This window comes from Saccostrea echinata, unplaced genomic scaffold, assembly GCF_033153115.1.
Source record: "Saccostrea echinata isolate AGI-Se365-2 ecotype Australia unplaced genomic scaffold, CSIRO_AGI_Sech_v1 ptg000064l, whole genome shotgun sequence".
Lineage (NCBI taxonomy): Eukaryota > Metazoa > Mollusca > Bivalvia > Ostreida > Ostreidae > Saccostrea > Saccostrea echinata.
This window is the reverse complement of record NW_026889813.1, coordinates 2,606,572-2,626,899: the sequence shown is the minus strand read 5'-3', so window position 1 is coordinate 2,626,899 and position 20,328 is coordinate 2,606,572. Positions and strand designations below refer to the sequence as shown.

Here is a 20,328-nt window from a genome sequence, read left to right as displayed (position 1 = left end):
CTTCAAGTTCAAGTTTCGTGTTGATTGACCAATTTTTACAAAAGTTAGACTGAAAATATCTAAACGTTCAATGTTTTCTGGATTCTTCTTCTTCTTTTTTTTGGTTAAACTTGTAGATAATGAGTTGATTTGTATGATTCTCGATATTTATGACTTAAAGATCAAGTTTGAGTTTCGTATTAATTGGCCTATTTTTACAAAAGCTATGGTCCTAAGATTTTCAAGATTCCAATATTTACTGCTTTCAGGACCATTTGTCGGTGCTTGTTGATAAAGAGCTGGGTTTTTTTTTTTAATTTTTATTTATTTTGGATTGTATACTTTCCAATCAGGTTGGAGTTCGTGACAATTCATCTCTTTTAAAAAAAGTTATTGCCGTTAGATTTTCAAAACTCTTAATTATTCACCGTTTTTCTGTATTGTTTTTGTGCTTGTAGATAATGCTTTTTTGGTTTGTCATTTTGCATTGAGGAATTCATGACTTAATGATCGAATATGAGTTTCGTGTTAATTGACCCATTCTTACAAAATCTTTGACCCTTAAAAATTTCTATTTATTCACTGTTTTTGGACCTTTTTTATAATGTATCTTGTAAGTGATCACCATTTTATGCAGCTTACGTATGTTGTGTTATGAAGGAAGATAAAGTCAAATTTAAAATACTGCCTTTAACAAGCCTCAAAAATGTATCTCTATTTACAAACTACATGTAATGTACATGCATCAACTTGTGTTGAAGCTTTATTTGTTACCTCTTTTCCACTTGATCCTGGGTGCGCCAGTAGAGGTTCAACTTTTACATAAAACGACGTAGGATTGTTTTGAAGAAAATTTATTAAACTTATGTACAATCATCCAATGTAATTTATATTGGACGTTCATAAAATCAAGGCTACGGAATTTTGATGTTTCACATCAGGTATTTAAATTTAGTTATAAATATCTTAAAACAATTTTAAATGCCTTTTTAAGTTATAGTGAAACTATAGGTAGGGAGATGCGAATTTGCATGACTCCAGTCCTTTGATTTAAGCTGTTACCGCAAGGTGTGTTTCAAAATTTACAAAGAAATATCGAAGAGTCTTCCGTCAAGAGCAAGCAAAGAAGTAATAGACTCTTTAATATTGACAATTGCGAAAAGTAAGTGCAAATCATAGCACTGTGAGTCCGAGAGGTTCCATAATACGGGTTAAAAAAAATTTCACAGCAATACAATTACTTAAGTTCCATTTTGATATGCAAGCCCTTGAAGGCAGATTTAATAGATCAATTCTGGGGGAAAGGTTTGACTAAGCTTGGGGCTAAAAGAAGGGGATCATTTATCCGGTATTCTGTTGTTAGAAAGAAAAAAGATAAGCATGTGTGCACGGAGGTCTCTTTCTTCATTGTAACCTTCTATTTCTTTTATTCATACAAAACAATACAGCATTGCGAAATATAATAATTTATTCATAACAAATAGTTCATTCATGTTGAAAGAAAAAAAGCTTGAATAATTATGACACTGATCATAAATGTAAAAAATAAAACTATGCACAAAAGTGCATATAATTGGATAGGACGATGAAAACAAATATGAAAAGATGATATTATATACAAGAAAATGTTCATCTAGATTTTCTGGATTAATTAAAGCCGGGTTTAGTTTATAAGGAGATCACAGATGTTCCACAAGCATCACTTTGCTTTATAACTAAATGTGTTAATTATCTGAAAAAAAGGAAGGAAATGTTAATAATCAATTCTTGTGAACTTCAAGCATACAAGAATAATCTTTACGATAATAGGATACAAGCAGACCTTCATAAAGATTCTCTTTTCTGATTTATTTTGATAAAGTGTTTATTAACAAGAAAAGTTTCATAATAATACATGTATGTTGATTCGTTCTTAACACCTGCTTAAGTGTAGAAGTAATATTTGAATTTACACTTTGCTGCGGCTATTAGTATTTTTTTAACTAATACCTCAATGTTTGCTAGGTATATGGGATAGTCTCCCCTTCAGTACATTGAGGAGTGATCTCCTCTTCCTTCGTTTTCCTGGCCCGTGGGGTCCCATTAAGTAGTAATACTGGTCAGCTATAGCCGAGGCCCACTCTGTTCTACATGCTCCGGATAACTCCACATCGCATGTCCGTTTTCTGTCAAAATGCATATACACATGTACTTTAAGCCTCCAAGAAAAAACGTTTAAGCATGGCAGATGAAACATTGTCAAAAAATAATGTACCTTATTGACTATCTGACGGATATAAAGATTGTTTCTAGTTGTTGGATAAATACAAGTTAAAAGGAAAACTTAGAAGTTTCGTGATACATTTAATTAATACATATTGATTGTTGAACATCGTATTCATTTAATGTCCATTACATAAATACTCTGAAACTTGATTACGTTTTTCATTCTCCCCAGCTGATTTACAACGTATATCGCATTGCATTGTTAAAAAATATTTACAGATTAGGTTATTTTCAATAAATATACATAACACCCACTTATAAATATATTTCTTTCTCTGAATTTCACGGGAAAATGATATAATGATTAGATATAATGATAAAAGGCATTTAAACAGAAGATTGGATAACAACATTGCATTTTTACTCCACAAAATTGTATCTGAATCATATTGAGCGTTGGTAAACAAGTGTGTTTTGAATGAAGTGAAAAATGATTATTTTTCCTAACAAAAAAATCTATGTCCTGGTTGTTTTGTTTTTAATAAGAGATGAACAAACCAAAAACAAGAGAGAGAAAGAAGAGAGTTACAGAAACACTATTTTGATTTTGATTTTCATGCTCATATGCATTAGAAAGTTTCTTTTTACAGACTGGGTAAGGTAGAGGAATGAATATTTTTTTTTGGTATTTTTCCTATTTATCTTTATTTCCTATTTATTATTAGATGTGTACATACTTTAACTGTTTAATGCTGTTCTCTTTTTCATCCAATAATTCCAATATCCTGTCCATGTCTTTCCGTCTCTTTGCTAATTTAGCGATGTACCTGAATAAAAAAATCCATACAAATGTCTTATTAAATCAAGATTAATCTTCGGTAAAATCTAAATCTAATGTGACACGCAAAAAATAATGGCAAACATCTAGTATCAACGCTGTATTATCAAAGTACATAAACAGAACTAGACGTGTCAGATCGGAATAAAAATAATTTTAAAGTACCACGTATAACGAAATATCTTCTGTCTGAATTTGGCATCAGTCAATTAAATGAAAGAGATACACCAAATGGAGACTAATAGTTCCGGAGTGAAATGTCTTGGGGGTATGTAGACTGCACGTAGGAAACTAAAGCTTTCATTGATGAAACATTTGTTTTAATTACCCTGCAATTCATAGACGCAAACTGCTGCAATCATATACTGTCACTTCTATATATTGTTGAGCACGCAATGATAAATTCGGATAGAATAAGTTTATCCCTGTTTTTAATTTTGTCTATATCATCTTATCCTTTAAAGGTAACGAGTTCCAATGCGGTTAATGTGCCCCTGGGTTTTAAAATATTATGCAAGACACAACATTGACTACATCATTTATAGAGAGCACCGAAATAAATATAATGAAACATTTATTTTCTTTCTCTTTTTCTTGTGCAATTCTGTTCACGATTTATTCTCTCTTTTTTTTTTAAAGGACTTGCATTTATTACAAGAAACACAAGAAATAATTCTTTCCGGAAGTAAAACAAAAAACCTTGAAAAATCATATTTGCAATTGACAAAAATGAGTTGGAATTTTCTTTTTCAAATCAGCAACGAAATACTGATGTTCTATCGCAAATGTTTTACAATCTAGAAAAGATGCTGCAAAAAATTAAGCCAACATGTTAAATAAATATAAATCATCTTTGATAATTTCCTTGAGTAGCAGTTTCTAGCTGAAGGAAGTATATAATTGAAAAAAAAATATTCATTTAAAAAAAATCCTTGCTACGAGAAAGAAAAATGGAAATTAAAGTACAAATGTCAGTTTAAATACCCGAGCAATCCATAAAATATTTACCACATGTATACGCCTATTTCGCCACAAATTCAATAACCAATATTCCGTACAATTAAAACATCTCGCATTAAGAAGATGGAATAAACAATTATTTCAATGAACGTCAAGGTTCCATCTCCGTATTTTATAGCATTATATCAATACTGGATGCGAATAAAGTCAACTACTCCTGAATGCCCATCATGAAACGCTTCAAATTGAATGATCTCTTTAAAGCCAAGTTTCATGAACTTAACTGCACACCATAGAGAAATTTAATCCTAAAAGGAGCAATTATAGATCCTGGAATTAAAAATTAAAGACTAATTTTCTTTTCCCCGCTATTGTCTTAGATATAGGCTCTCTGCAAACTCTATTATCAGTGATGGGGGAAAGGCAATCCGAAAAAAAAATTTGTGATCAGATAATTGCTGGCTGTAATTGGAAACATTGTACTTTTAGAATTCCAGTGTAGACAGATAGTAAACAAATTTCTCTTCATTTCCCTACAAATCGAAATTTGTGTTACAATGTATTATAAGTTTCTCACGAAAACAATATCATATATATGGACATAGCTGATATATTCAAATGACTGAAGTTCTGAAAGAGAACTTACAACTAAAATCACCAGATTTGCCGTCTCTCCACAAAGACTATCTTAAAAATCAAAACAAGAGGCCTTGACGGTCACCTAAGTATCATGAGTTTCTTAAGTTTTGGCTACTTTGCCCACGCGCAGAACTAAAACTCCAGACTTATGTGACAAAACTTTTTTAGCCGGGCTCATTGCTCGAAGAGCAATAGCCGGCTTTTGTTACGGTGTTCAACCGGAAATGCTGCTTCCTCACCGCCAAATCAAATACGAGTAAGAATATAGTACGTATGCTCAACCACCTTTGAAGCAATACAAACACTAAAATAAACAAATTTAAGTTAACTGCAAAATTCTCTAAACCCAAAAGCATTAATGGTAATATACTTTCTCCCCTCTTCTTCAATTAAGTATTTGTTCAAAATATGCGAAAGGTTTTCATCAAGTCTCTGTCAACGTCACATTCTATAAATAAAGAACCTTGTGTTATCAGGCTAACACTAATGCGGGGAGCACGTGACCCGATGCGCACCTTTATGCAAAACTCCCCGCTGAGGACCCGTCTGTGCATAAACGTTTGACCTTGCTGCATCAATGTTTATTTACTTCTGTAAGTGATGTTAAACCCCGAAACGATACATGTGATAAATTGTTTACGATGTTAAATTCAAACTGCATTTTATTTAATTTTTTAAACATTTTTCTTATTTATACTATATGCCATAAATATATTTTTTGTGTTACATATTCTTCCAGTGTCTTGTTGTTATTCATCTGTTATTACAATGTATGTTTCATGTAAAACGGAATTGTTCACTTTTCTGTATATGAGCCCGGCTCTCTGTACTTCTGAGTACTTTGATTTCAGTTTGGAGAGAGATGACGCTATAATCATAACCATACTAATGCAGCCTGTTTCCTAAAAATTAATTCAGAGTTAAATTATCATGTAAACAGTTTGTTAGCAAGCTGTCTCTGAAGATTTTCAAAGGGGTATGTATTTCTATTGTATGGCCTACTTCGCCTCACCCTGACGCCCAGCTCACGGGCCCAGGGCATTGGATTTCACAGTTTTGGTAGGAGGCCGTGTTATAATCATGAAAATATGTTGCCTGTTACATGTACGAGGGTTGTTCGGAAAGTTCGTGGACTAGCGCCATAAAATTAAAACCGCTTAAGATACATCAATGAATTTTTTAAAGTTTAGTTAGCATCATCTTATTTGTTTATAATAAGCTATACATCATTAGTTTTATTTTTTAATAAATTGTTGATGTTTTTGAAAGCAATGGTATGTCCAGGCGGCGCAACCTCGAAGATAACGTTTTTTCTACCTAAGTGTAACTGAGAAAAAAAAAAACTCATTTTTTGATATGAGCATTTGTCATTCAAAAATCCCGTTAATTCACTCATGTGGTATGACACAATTGTACCGTAAAATTTGCAATTTTTACACCATTCTGTAAGATCTATGAAAGTTTATCGTAAAATTTATATGAAATGTCCAAAAAATTATGGGGTTGTAATGACGTCAGAAAGGGGGGTGGGTTTCTTTTTCCAACATTCTATGAAGTTTCGCCCTCAGGAAAAACTGGCATAGACCTAGGAAATATTTAAATGGGCTACTGAAAAATAAAATGCATTCAGAATACTTGTTTTTAAACGCCGAAAAAGATTAGAGAGACGACAGATGTAAAAGTTAATGTGGATTTGTAGTAAGGGTGTTCAAAATTTGTCATGTCGAAAAGTGACGTTGATCATGTGTAATAGATTTTGAACTCCGACAAGCAAATATGCTGTTAAATCAAGTGAGGATCTTTCAAATCTATTTACAATGTTATATGTATTGAAACCAGCTGTTTATGACATTGTAAAATCATATAAACAAGACGGGTTTAAATCTTTACTAAACTCCACGGAAACTCGTCAAGATAAGTGTATGAGGTAGAAAATGCGGACATTGAAAAACAATGACGTCATGAAACTATATGGCGACAGCGCCGGGTGATCATATAATGTCTTTTTTATTTTATGATAATTTGGTAAATATTCAAGGTATCAAGCTAAAATTTTCAACATTTCTTTAATTTTTGTTGTTTTATGTTCATTACAAATTTTGTAAGCATAGACTACATAGTATTAATTTTATCGCATCAGTCCACGAACTTTTCGAACAACCCTCGTAATTGTCCATTAGTAGAGAAGAGGATTCTCTATAACGTTATGTATTTCCAATACATTACCAACTCAGCTCCAGCCCAGAGTTTAAAGTATGGACCCAGGTGCTATGCATTTCACAATTCGGAAAAAAGGTTCAGTACTCTTTACAATAATGCAAACAGTTTGTCTGCTATTTGTACACAAGCAAAGATGATGCTCAGATGTGTTATGTATTTTCAATATATTACTTAGTCCCATCCTGGAGCCTTAAAAAACTAGACACAGGGGAAATGAATTTTACAATTTTGGTAAAGGGTTATGCTCTCATTGTTATCACATTATCAGCTGACCCACTATTATATATGACTAACTTGGCTACACCCTGATATACCTGGGAATCGTAACATAAAGGGTACTTAAGTCTAAGACCATGCTTAAGTAGGACTTAAGCATAGCCTTAAACTTAAGACCGTAACTAGAAACGTGCTAAGATTTGACAATCTTAGCAAAACTTAGGCGGCCAGTAGAGGTGACTTTAATATGTCTTAACTTTCTTAAACATATATTTAGAACTATTTAAGGTTGAATTTCTATGTTAAAACATTCTTCTATTTATATTATGCATTAAAAAAAATTTTTCTTTATTTAATATACTGGTATAAGAATTTTAGTTTTTCGTCGGGGGGGGGGGGGTTATTGATCACTGACTCCAATATCACTCTCTAAATGACAGATATGTAAAGGCAAAATATTATTTTCGGATATGTTTGAAATATTAGTGGGACCTAGGTTATGAACATCATTATAAGTAAATTGTCTGCAGTAATCATGGATTTGAGAAAGAGAGAGAGACTTGTTGATAAGTTGGAGATATACGAAAAATTGTTTTCTGAAAACAAGTCTTTCCCATCCTTCGTTGAATTGTAAATAAAATAAGTGTATCATAAAACGTCTGCACCTCTGCTTGCTAATATGGGAGGGGAAAAAATTGAAAATGTCCTTATGGTTTTTTACTTTTTTTTAAAAATTAGATTTTCAATTTCAAGTAGCTAGACATTCGGTTATCGTGTCATGTCTGCGAGAATGACAACTGGAAAGCAAGTGAACATTTGTCAAAACGAAAGAATAACAACAAACGGTAAACTGAAAACATCGCAGTCTCGAGTGATAAAACAATACTCAGGCATTTACAATGAACCACTACTGACACTTTGTGACCGTGCAATATTTGTTTTCAAATATTCAGAACAATTTAAACAGAATTATACTTTTAATACGAAATCTAATCTAACCTAGCTAAAACCGATAGGTAAGGACGTCAACTTCAATATATATGTGTAATTGAAAACGTAACTAAATCATTTTTACAAAAATATATATGAATATATTGAAAAACTAGGATAATTCATAAAAAAATATTTTGAACATAAGTTTGACTTAGCTAAGACCTAGCTAAGTCCGTTTTATGTTACGGTCTAAGACATACTTAAGTAGTGCTTAGGCAGATCTTAAGATTGCACCTAAAACATACTTATGACCCTACTTAAGTCAAAAAATTAGCAAGCTTTATGTTACTACCCCCAGAACCATAGGCCCGGAGGCCATGAATTCCACAGCTAAATGTCGATGAGTAGAGGAGATTTTCTAAGATTTTTTTCGATATATATATAATCTAGTGTAAGCTCCACTCTATAGTCTGAACTATGTATCAAAGAGGCATGAATTTCACGTGAACAATTTCCGGTAAAAGATAAAAAAAAATAATCATACATACAGTTTGTCATATATAGATAGCTATATGAGTAAATAAGAAAGTTAATAATTTTATAAATATTGCATGCTGAGGGTAACATTGAAAATTTTTACCCCAAGAAAACCATTGTCAACCGAGGCATAGCCGACGTCCACAATGGTTTTCCTGGAGTAAAATTTTTCAATGCTACCCCCTACAACATGCAGTATTGATTATATTATAATGAATGTTTATTTAATAATATTAATACAGATAAGGGTGAATCGCGCGCACATTCATGTAGATTAAGCGCAGTCTATATATATATATATATATATATATATATATATATATATATATATATATATATATATATATATATACAGTGGCGCCGCGGTAATCCGGACGCCAATAATCCGGACGCTTCACCTTCCGGACGATATTTTTTGGGAACCGATTTTTTCCACGTTATTCTGTCTCATTAATCCGGAAATTCGCGTTCCGGATCCGGACAGTCAATTTCTACTACAAAACGCAATATTTCATTGAAAAATGACTCGTTTATCTGGATGGTAATTTTTTGAGGAACGACTTTTCACACCTTTCTTGCAGTAGTGATAATTATTGTAAAAACATTGTCCGTGGAGTCAGTTTGAAGGCGGTTACCTGTGACCTCTAAACAATAGCGTCTATAATTAGCGTGTGTTTACCTCAGCTAAAACACACGTCTTTTATATTATAAAGCCAGAAGAATTTAGCTTATACTGTGCATTAATTAAATTGCTAACGTATATAAATTTATGAGAATTTTGGAGAGTTGTAAATAAATTTTTTACTGAATAATAAATCACGAGATTTCGTTGTGGTATCGAGTTACCTAAGTTTATCAAAATACGATCGAACATTATTTGAACATTATTTGAAACTTTTTTTCTTTTCATAAGACAATTTATTATGATACATAATTCAAGAAAATATATTTCTATTAATGCACTAAGAAATACGTAACTTGCGTTAGTTATAAATGCCGATCACGTCTTTTCAAGATATATAACTTAGAGTTTATAGAAAAAGTATTGATAATCCTGAATATGGCTTGTGTTTACGTTGAATGTTTGCAATACGTACACTGATTGCAGTATTTACCGGTAGTTACTTACTTCCCTATGTAGTGAATATACGCGGTTAATCATTTGAACATTCTCAATGGTGATAATGAACAGTTCTATACTTAATATGAGCTTGAATAAATATTAAAAAAAAAAAGTGCCGAAATAAAACAGTAGCAGATCAAAATCTGGTCAGCCCATGTAACTACATGTCAAATAGAAGGCGGGTAAAGTTTCCTGTGTTAGAAAAGGAAGTCTCAACATAAAACTGCCTATCCAATTTTCATCGTGTAAATTACATTTTAATTTTTTTCTTTTTTTAAATATCTATTATTTCTTTTAAAACTATAAAAATAAAATCAATACGTCAAGGTAAAATAAAGGTGTTTTCTTTGCCTTCACATTTGATACCACTATGTTCGTATGTATTTGATTTAAGAGGATACGCCTTTTAAGAAGTGATTCACTTATCCGGACGATTCATTTATCCGGACGATTTCATTGGGGACGGAGGCGTCCGGATTAACGAGGCACCACTGTATATATATATATATATATATATATATATATATATATATATATATATATATATATATATATATATATATATATATATATATATATATATATATATATCTCGATTATCACCGTTGTCAAGCAATGTTAACTGTTGCTAAGTTCTATTGCGCTGGAGGGCGTGGTTTCAAAATTCAGAGGGTAACAGTGATTTTTTTTTAAATCAAATTCATGTATTTTGCATGATAGTATAATATTATAAAAATAGTGCTGGAAATACATACTCCAATCTTTCCTTCTCCGACTTTGGCTCGGGATGTCGGTTTTCAAATGGTTTAGTTTCAAGTTTATTAGATTCTAATTCTTGATTATCAAGTTCTTCGTTTCGTCTAACTGGATTTCGACTATCTATAATCGCCAGCAAACAGCCGTGGTTATTGGGAGCCCCATATCTGCACGCTTCATTTCTGCAAAGACACAAAATTCAGTTAAATTTCATGTGGTCTCCAAGAATTAGTAGTCACAATAGATAAATATATAATTCTGATTTAACTTTGATTTTTTAAAATACAAAATATTAGTTTAACTGTTGAATTTCAGAAACCGCTTTTAAGCAGGGCAGCAGATGAGCTATTGCTCAGCTGACCAATCAGGAATTATTCCATGACGTCATGCGCAAGTTATTTTTTATTGATTATGTAGACATACAAGATGTAATTATGTCAACAATCACCTTTGAGTATCAAGCAACGAAGTTCTGTTAACAAGAAATTGGTTCTATAACTGTATAATCACTTATTTTTATATGGTCAATTTTTTTCCTGGTTTTAGGAAAAAATTGGTTCGTGGGGAGTTGATTTCGCGATTGGAGTAGGGGACATGATACCGAATTTTGAAAAATAGTGTTGAATTGATTTGAACATATTTTATTATGTACCGAAACATAAATGGATTGGGCAGCAGGCATAGCCTATATAAGCCCTCTCCACAAAAATAATGTTCGTGGAGGAATCAATTCAAACGTCTCTGCTTACCACAGAAACAACGAAATTTAACCCTTCAAACAAATTGCTGATTTCACAGAAATATTCAAAATAAAAAAAATAAAATACCATTCTTTCAAAAAAGTATAAGGCCTTTCAACATGCAAATTATTATTAAGTCAGCATGCAACAAAATTTCGAAATGAATCTTATGTGCACTGACTTGCAACAGATTTTTGTTGATGCATTGAAATTTACTAGTCTAAGATAAGTTAGCTGTAATGTATTTAAAAGATCATATTTTTCTTTACTCATCATAATTGTACAATTTTAAATAGAAATGGTAAACTGAGTTTGAAATCCATAAGGGACTATATTTTTGGCGCAACTGCGGCGTATGAAAATATCTCCTTTTCTGCCTATCAAAATCACTTACTGAACATTACATGAATTTAATTTCAAAGACTTGAAGAAATTTTGATATGTAACTAAAATTAATAATAATGCCCTAAAATTTTAAAACATAGCAAATAAAAAAGATTTTCTAAACAAACTACAATCTTGTTAGCTTTTGAAAGCCTCCGACCTTAAAAAAGATTTGAGCAAAAAATCAGTAAAAAGTGTTTTTTCTCTCTTACTAAACGGTCAAAGCTTTTTGTTCATGTATCATTTTGTATGTTTATATGACTACTTTACCATATGTATAAATAAGAAATATTTAAATATAAGAAGTATATAAAAATAACTAATATATCCTAAAAAATTAAGAAAAACAGAGGAAATCCGGGTTAGCCAATATCTATTTAAGTTAAATAATGTCAATTAATTTGGTAGAATCATCTGATAGACCCGATATGGTAACATCTTTTTGTGCAAAAAGAAAAACATTTCATCTTTTAAAATAGAAGTAGGCATCACATGATTAGCAACAGTATTTTTTTTACTCTAAATGTCAAGGAAAAAGATAATGACCTTAACCTGACCTTGTTTCTAAAATAAAACGGTCAAATTTAATCTAATTGATACCATCACTTTGTGATATTGTCTTCTTGGATCTATGAAAATTTCATTAATTTTTAAATACAAGAAATATGAGTAGAATAAGAAAAGAATCCCTCCTTAATTAACAAAAATATGAAGTAATTTTTTAATGAAGTGTTAATTGTATAAAATTTTGAAATTCCTTTTTTTTTGACAAATGTCTCAACAAGAACTCTTTTGTAAGTTACAAGTAACATTTTTTTTTCATCTCCCCGTAATCGATGACTCGGAAGCATATAGTTTTTGCCCTCCGTCTCTCTGTCTGTCTGATTGTCCGCAAAAGCTTGAACCTTGTCCATAACTTTTGATTGGTTGGAGCTATGGCTTCCATATTTCACATGTATATTCTTTGTGGCAAGACCTTCCTTTGAGTACCATCAATTTTGATCTTTTGACCTTGACCTTGGAGTTTGACATACTTTTTTTAAACTTTAACCTTTCCCGTAACTTTTGAACAATTGGTGCTAGAGCTTTCATATTTCACATGTATATTCCTTGTGGCAAGACCTTTCTTTGGGTACCAGCAATTTTTACCATGACCTTGGAGGTTGACCAACTTTAAGAAAACTTTAACCTTGGTTATAACTTTTGAACAGTTGGCGCTAGGGCTTTCAAATTTCACATGTGTATTTTTTTTTATAAGTCCTTCCTTAAGGTACCAATAATTTTGACCTTTTATCCTTGGAGTTTGACTCTTTTTTTTTTAATTTGACTTTTGCCATAACATTTGAATGGTTGGTACTAGGGCTTTCATATTTCACATGTATATTCTTTGTGACAAGACCTTTCCGTGCGCACCATTAATTTTGATCTTGCCCTTGGAGTTTGATCTATTTTGAAAAAAAAACTTTAACCTTGGCCATAATCTTTGAATGGTTGGTGCTAAGGCTTTCATCTTTCACAAATGTATTGCTTGTGACAAGACCTTTCTTTGGGTACCGAAAATTTTTATGTCTTGACCTTGGAGTTCGATTTGCTTTTGAGAAACTTTAACACACGCCACGGGATGCCATACGGGGAAATCAGTGTTTTACAAACACATCTTTTTTACAATTATTTTTATCTTTATACGCGATTTCAAAATTGAAAAAAAAGCTTGTTATCTTTAAATTAAGATCTGGTAATAGTTTAGTACAATGGTTCATATATTTAACAAAAATAAAACAGCAAAAACAAATTATCATAACTTAATATTTTTCTTCTACTTAGATTTTATCAAACTTGAAATCAACAGTTCTGTAGTTTCCATCTTGACAAAAGTACAAATGCCTGGAGATAAAAAAAGCTAACATAATATCGTTTTTATCGAGAATAAATATTTGACGCAACTTAGCCATGTTTTTTGAAAACATTTTCACTTTTTGTATGAATAATGTACAACATTTTTTGTTGTTTTAGGGTCAATTATGGACTTCAAATTTCTCTGATTATCAATGTTCTTTATCGAAAGCAAATTTCGATGCAGCTAAGCCTTGTTTAAGGAAAGTTTTATACTTCTTAAAAAATAACTGAGATATTTTGTTTTAGCAAATTATATGAAGATACATGAACTCATACCTTGGATGATTTTAAAGTTAACATTATCAGTAAGTTTTCAATTTAATATCATGTCAGATAAAAAGGCGAGGACATTTGGTATTCATTTTTCTTACTGTGGGACAAACACGTATAATTATGTTCATTTATAAAGAATCCATTTCGTAAAGTGTCATATTATTTTTCCTTTAAAAAACTTTATTGTTGCAGACCAATTAATATTGAGACAAACCGAGTCATTTTTTTTACAGAGAAGGTTCGTCACAAGGTTTCAAGACTCCGGCCCACAATTCTACTCGAATACATCTATATTTTACATATACCATTTGATCATGACATACATATATTTGAGTTTTATTTATAACATATATCAATGTTGTTTGTTTCGTAAATTGTGGGTTTGGTTAGATCTTGAAAATGTCCCTTGAAACCCCCCCCCCTTCCCACACACACACACACATACACACAACGTACGCACTAAAGAAAAATATATTATACATGCATGTAGTTATCCTCTATGATTAAAAAGTCCAAATAAGCAAATTCACGCGCACAGATTGGATTGACAGTTTGGTTTATGAAGATATGTCGATCTGCGAAGATGTTGCAGATAAACAAAATAACAGAGGATAAACAAAAAATAAAATTCATCATATTAAAAGGTTACTGACTGTAATCGACTGTTCTCCTGTTGAACTTCTCTGACCGTATTTTTCGCTGAACGAATGTCTCTGGTTTCTCTGTCAAATGCTGCAATCAAACTGAAAAAATAAATAAAATGATATTACTGAAAACCACACCATGTTTTTAATCAAGATTGTTTTTAGCATGTTTTTTTAGTTCATATAGGTAGTCGTAAAGTATGTGTAAGAAAACCAGTTTTATTCTTATTATTCTGTTTTGATGTAAAAGCTCATCAATGCCACAACGCTACAAAGGAACTCTTTCTTTAACGCATATAAAAAATAAGACTCGATACTCATCTTTGGGCCAGTACACACGATAAGGCTTGCCTTACAAGTTATGAAACTTAAGTCTTAGCCTTACCGTGTGTACCCCCTTAATACATGTTTTTTCGAACCTTACAAGTCTGATTTTCGAATAGAGCACGGCTTTATTTCTCAATACAAGACGAAGTTGATCTTTTCTTTTCAGAAGAAAATTAGACATCCTCACTGCTCAGAGGCCGTAAGTGCAGAGTACAGGTCTAAATTTACAGCCCTTCGCCGGCAAGTGGTGGTGTCTCAACATGAGTGAAAATTCTCGAAGGGGCGTTTAACAAACAAACAAACAAACGAGGCAGTTAAGGAAGGGGAAAGTGATAGAAGAAGAGGAAATTATCTGTACTAATTACTTGTTTTTCATTTTGAGAACCGAATGCACTATTTTGGAATATTTAGAAAGAAAAAATGACATTTATGATAAAGTTGCTTATAATCTTGTAAGGTTTGTCTTATTGTGTGTACGTGGAAGCCGAACGGTTTGCAAAAGCTTAGATTTTAAGACTTGTAAGGCAAGCCTTACTGCGTCTATCGGCCCTAAGTACCGGAACACAGGTGGGGCTTGCCTTACAAGTCTTAAAGCTTAAGTTTAAGCTTTACCGTGTGTACGCCCTCAATTCACGCTTTTTCGAGCATTACAAGTCTGATTTACGATTAGACCACTGCTATATTTCTTAATACAAGACATAGCTGATCTTTTTCTTCTTAGCCAGTAAAAACCATATTCGCCCAAGTGTCAATCTATTTGTTTTATTAAATCATACACGTACAGTGTAGATAGATTGAAGTGAACACTAAGTTATTTTTTTCCCGAATGAGATAATGAATGTATGGACAAATGCTTCTGTTCAACCTCTTCCTCTTTTTTAAAGATGCGTGAATGTATTGTTCGGTAAAATTATGTTTAGGGCCGAAAACACGTGGAATTTATGGAAATATTGTTTATAGTCTTGTACTGGTCTTGCAGAGCTTAAGGCCTTCAAAAACGCGAGGTTTTAGAATTATGTGTGCCGGCCTTTACATATACATTAAAAGTTGAGTAATTACCTATATGGCCAGTAATCAAAATCTGTCGCAAGTCGGGAAGTGTGTTAACTCATAGATGTTCAACCTTTTCACATAATAAAGATAAGAGAATTTATGCAACTGTCGAGAACCTCTTGCAGATCAAGTTTTTTCTCTATCATTTATATGCGATTTTTTTTTGTTTTACTTTGAATGTAATGTGCGCGCATATGGTTACAATTGCCGGATGCCTCACACAGTCACTAAATGTTCTCTGGTTCTGCATTGTTTCTTCAAAGTATACCCTTTTAATGCCCCCGTTATTGAAGATTCGGGGGCATATTGTTTTTGCCCTGTCCGTCCGTCCGACTGTTTGTCCGCAAAAACATTTAACCTTGCTCATTACTTTTGATTGGTTAGAGCTATGGTTTTCATATTTCACATCTATTTTCCTGACAAGACCTTTCTTTGGGTACCATCAAATTTTACGTTTTGACCTTGACCTTGGAGTTTGACCCACTTTTGCTAAATTTTATCAGACTTTAACCTTGGCCATAACTATTGAACAGTTGGTGATAGGGCTTTCAAATTTCACATGTGATTTGTGAGGAAATCTTCCTTCGGATACCAACAACTTTGACTGACCGTTTGATCATGACCTTGGAGTTTGACCTACTTTGGAAAAAAAGCCTTAGCCTTGGCCATAACTTTTGAACAGATGGTGCTAGGGCTTTCATACTTCACGTGTGTATTCCTTGTGACAAGACCTTTTCATGGATACCAATTACTCTGACCCTTGACCTTGGAGTTTGACCTACTTCTGAAAAATTTTAACCTAGAGCAAATAACTTTTGAACAGTTGGTGCTAGGGCTTTCATACTTCACATGTGTATTCCTTGTAACAAGACCTTCCTTTGGATATCAACAATTTTGACCTTGACCTTGGAGTTTGACCTTGACCTTGGAGTTTGACCTACTTTTGAAAAACATTAACCTTGAGCAAATAACTTTTGAACAGTTGGTGCTAGGGCTTTCATACTTCACATGTGTATTCCTTGTGACAAGACCTTCCTTTGGATACCAACAATTTTGACCCTTTGACCTTGACCTTTGAGTTTGACCTAATTTTGAAAAAAAATTTAACCTTGAGCAAATAATTTTTGAACATTTGGTGGTAGGGCTTTCATACTTCACCTGTGTATTTCTCGTGACAAGACCTTCCTTTGGATACCAACAATTTTGACCCTTTGACCTTGATCTTGGAGTTTGACCTACTTTTGAAAAACTTAAATCTTGGTCATTCCCTTTGAACAATTGGTGCTAGGGCTTTCATACTTCACATGTGTATTCCTTGTGACAAGACCTTCCTTTGGATACCGACAATTTTTGCCCATTGACTTTGACCTTGGAGTTTGACCTACTTAAAAAAAAATTAACATTGGCCATGATTACATTTGAACGTTTGGTTCTAGGGCTCTCATATTTCAAGAACATGTGTATCACTTGTAACAAGACCTTCCCATGGGCACCATTTGACCTTGATGTATTACTTACTTTTGAAAAAACTTTAATCTTTGCCATAACTTTTCAACGGTTGGTGTGAGGGCTTTCATATTTCACAGGTATATTCCTCGAGACATGACCATTCTTTGGCTACTGTACCAACATTTTTTATCTTTTGACCTGGAGTTTGACTTGCATTTGAGAAACTTTAACCTTCGCTTTAAGCTGCCATACGGGGGCATCAGTGTTTCACAAAACATGTTGTTTAATTTGATAACTTTCCATTTATTTTCCCATCATTAAGTTGTTGTTTTTTTTAAATACAGGCATATGATTTTCCCATTGTGATTTAGTTCTACTATTACAGAAAATGGATATATGTGGTTCAGACATCCCAGTGACTGTCTGAATTCGTTGTACATGTATTAATAGCGTAGTAACACTAATTATTTTCTAGAAAAGCGCCAAAATGTCAGACATATTATCTCCGAATTGAGCTAAATATCTTCAGGGCCTTGTTTTCGAAATCTCATGACATACTTTTAGAAGATTTATAGGATACATTGAGGATCTCGGATGACAATATATAATGTTTTAAGGGTTTTAGATTACACCGACAGTAAAGAGCTTGATAATTATCAATATGCATGTATAGAAACACTGTGTGCGCGGTCGACATATATAAATTGTTCTTGTTACCCATAAATGCCAGGAAGAATTAAACCAATTAATTAATTTCAGATTCATACTAATGTTTTACTCGAGCTAAAACCAAAGTGTTCTTGACACGTGTGAATAATTTTTTCCCTATTCTCTATTTCTTTGTTTTTGTTTTGTCTGTAAAAATTAATCCGCATGATGTTAAATTTAGGGTTAAAATTTTGCCGTGTTTATCAAATTCGGTGAAAAATTTTGGCCATTAATTGAACGAAATTTAATTTTTCACAAATATTTTTGCTCTTACAGCCATGATGTTTTTTTTTCTTTCTACACACCTTCCCTTTAGAAATGAAAATTTTGATAATTATGATTATTCACTCTTTTCATCTGAATGATTCATTATGTATACCATGTGAGTAAAATGCAAAGGAGTCAAAATTGATTCCTATAAGCGTTTTATAATAAACCTGCGACCCAACATGTAAAAAAAATAATAGTGAGATGGACTTGCTGTAATTCAATAGCATCAATGTAAACTAATATCAGGTATCCTTGGTAATCTATCTTAATTCGTATTTCCTTGTTCCTGTAAGAAATGCATGGGGGTGAGTGCTGTTGCCCTTACCGAGGACAAGCAATGCAAGCGTCGCCGGGAACACTGTTTAAGGTAGTTCGATCCTCAGGTTCTGAAAATCAGGTGTTGAGTAATTGAAAATGCTAACAAAATGTCTCTGAATTCTCTAAGTAATGTGTATTTACCCACGGTAATTCTTCAAACTTCATCTTTATTTAATATCAATCATATCATATAGGGAAAATTAGTAAATCTCAAATAAATTTTCAAGAAATGCGATTGAAAATACCTAATTGGAAATTGATCAACAAATACATTTTAGGAATAAAAATCATAGGTTTTCAGGCTTTCGAAGAAAATTGAATGATTTTTATACTTATGCGGTACTTTAGTTTCTTCTATTTACTTCGATCGTTTTATAATGCATGGTGTATGAAGTGTTTCCTATCATAGCAAAACACCAAATATCACTTCTAATTTCATATCATGCTAATAAACATTAGTATCTAAGGTTAAATTAAGGATACATAACACAAACAAAAATTTGATGCCTGGATTGATATATATATTTTTTGATTGATTTTGAATAGAAATTACATAAATAATAAACACCTTAAATATAAAGAAATCATAAGATTTCTTTGGTGCTTAAACATGCGACTTTGTTTTGTTTTCTATATAATTCTTTACAAAATTTTGGACATATTTTTAACGTTGTGACAAAATCTTACAAAGTTCTCCCAATTTACCTGGTATACATCACTCAGGTTACTTATTTGAATATAAATCTATGAGAAATATTGCTGATTTCTGAAAAAAAAGTTTGTTTGTGTTATTTATCCTTAAAAGAACTTTGATTTCTTTAGATATGTCATCCTAAAATACTTTTATGAGGTTCAACTTTTATAATACCGTTTCTAAGATTTCCAAAAACCTTGAATCACATTAAGAGGCATAAAATGAAAATTGTTGCATGAAAAGATTTCAATTTCGAGATTCATTTTGAGACTTTTTGAATCAAATTATAAATTAAAGAGTTATCCTTCCTGGCTGAGGATCGAATATCCTTAAGACCTTTAAGTAAGTGATAAAATGACCTCTGTTAATTTAAGGCTTGTAATTTTAAAAGTTTTAAATGATAACATCATTTACGTAACTTAAAAGTGGGGATGTCAACGAATATTCATTCGATGAGTTGATATTCTAATATGAGTTTATGATTCGTCCGTAATTTTTTTTTCAACAATACATGTACTTAAAAGAGAGATAACTCTTGCAAATTCAATTGCAAAATAATTGAAAATTATTTAATTAATCAATGTCAATTCACTCAATTGATCACCTTTTGTTTTCTTTTGAATTGTATATTTCAGAAAGAAGTCATATATCCTCGAAATCAAACGTTTGGCGATATTTTAAGAGGAATAGTAATGGAATTTTAGTAATGTGTGAACACCCATTGTTGTTTATCGAGGGGGACGATTTCAGATCTCGCTGTATGGTACCTTGGTAATAAAATCCCGTCTTGCAATCAGATGATTAGAATCGGGCACATGAATAATAAAAACAAATAGACATTCCTCTTACACTATCTTAACAGCGTGAAGAGAGTACTTATTAAAGTAAATTTATTTATTGCAGCCCGGAGGACCGGGCTGCTCTATACATATAAGTTTAAGTGTTGGTATATGGGGATTGAGGTGGGAGAAGTTATTCAGAATTAAAGGTTTTCTAAACATTAAAAAGATTGTTAATCAGAATGTTCTTTCCCTTTATAAATTACAAGATACACAATAATTTTACTTCCATAAAGTGAATCTGTAAAAATATATATGTTTTTCATATTTAATATATAAAGTTGCTTATCATTTACTATCGAAAAAACGACAGGTCCCTTTTTTTAG

At 32.1% G+C, this 20,328-nt stretch overlaps 1 protein-coding gene across 2 annotated transcripts in view; it reads right to left on the bottom strand.

Moving 5' to 3' along the window:
• Nucleotides 1–1,478: 1,478 nt before the first annotated feature.
• LOC133175837 (uncharacterized) overlaps nt 1,479–20,328 on the bottom strand; it is a 39,620-nt gene continuing 20,770 nt past the window's right edge. For both annotated transcript variants that reach the window (XM_061310964.1, XM_061310965.1), the window contains 5 exons: nt 14,353–14,442; nt 10,406–10,588; nt 2,922–3,011; nt 1,969–2,144; nt 1,479–1,711 (listed from right to left, as the gene is read on the bottom strand). In XM_061310964.1, the coding sequence (XP_061166948.1) occupies nt 1,970–2,144; nt 2,922–3,011; nt 10,406–10,588; nt 14,353–14,442 (538 nt within the window). In that variant the 3' untranslated portion in view covers nt 1,479–1,711; nt 1,969. The remainder of the gene's footprint in view (nt 1,712–1,968; nt 2,145–2,921; nt 3,012–10,405; nt 10,589–14,352; nt 14,443–20,328) is intronic.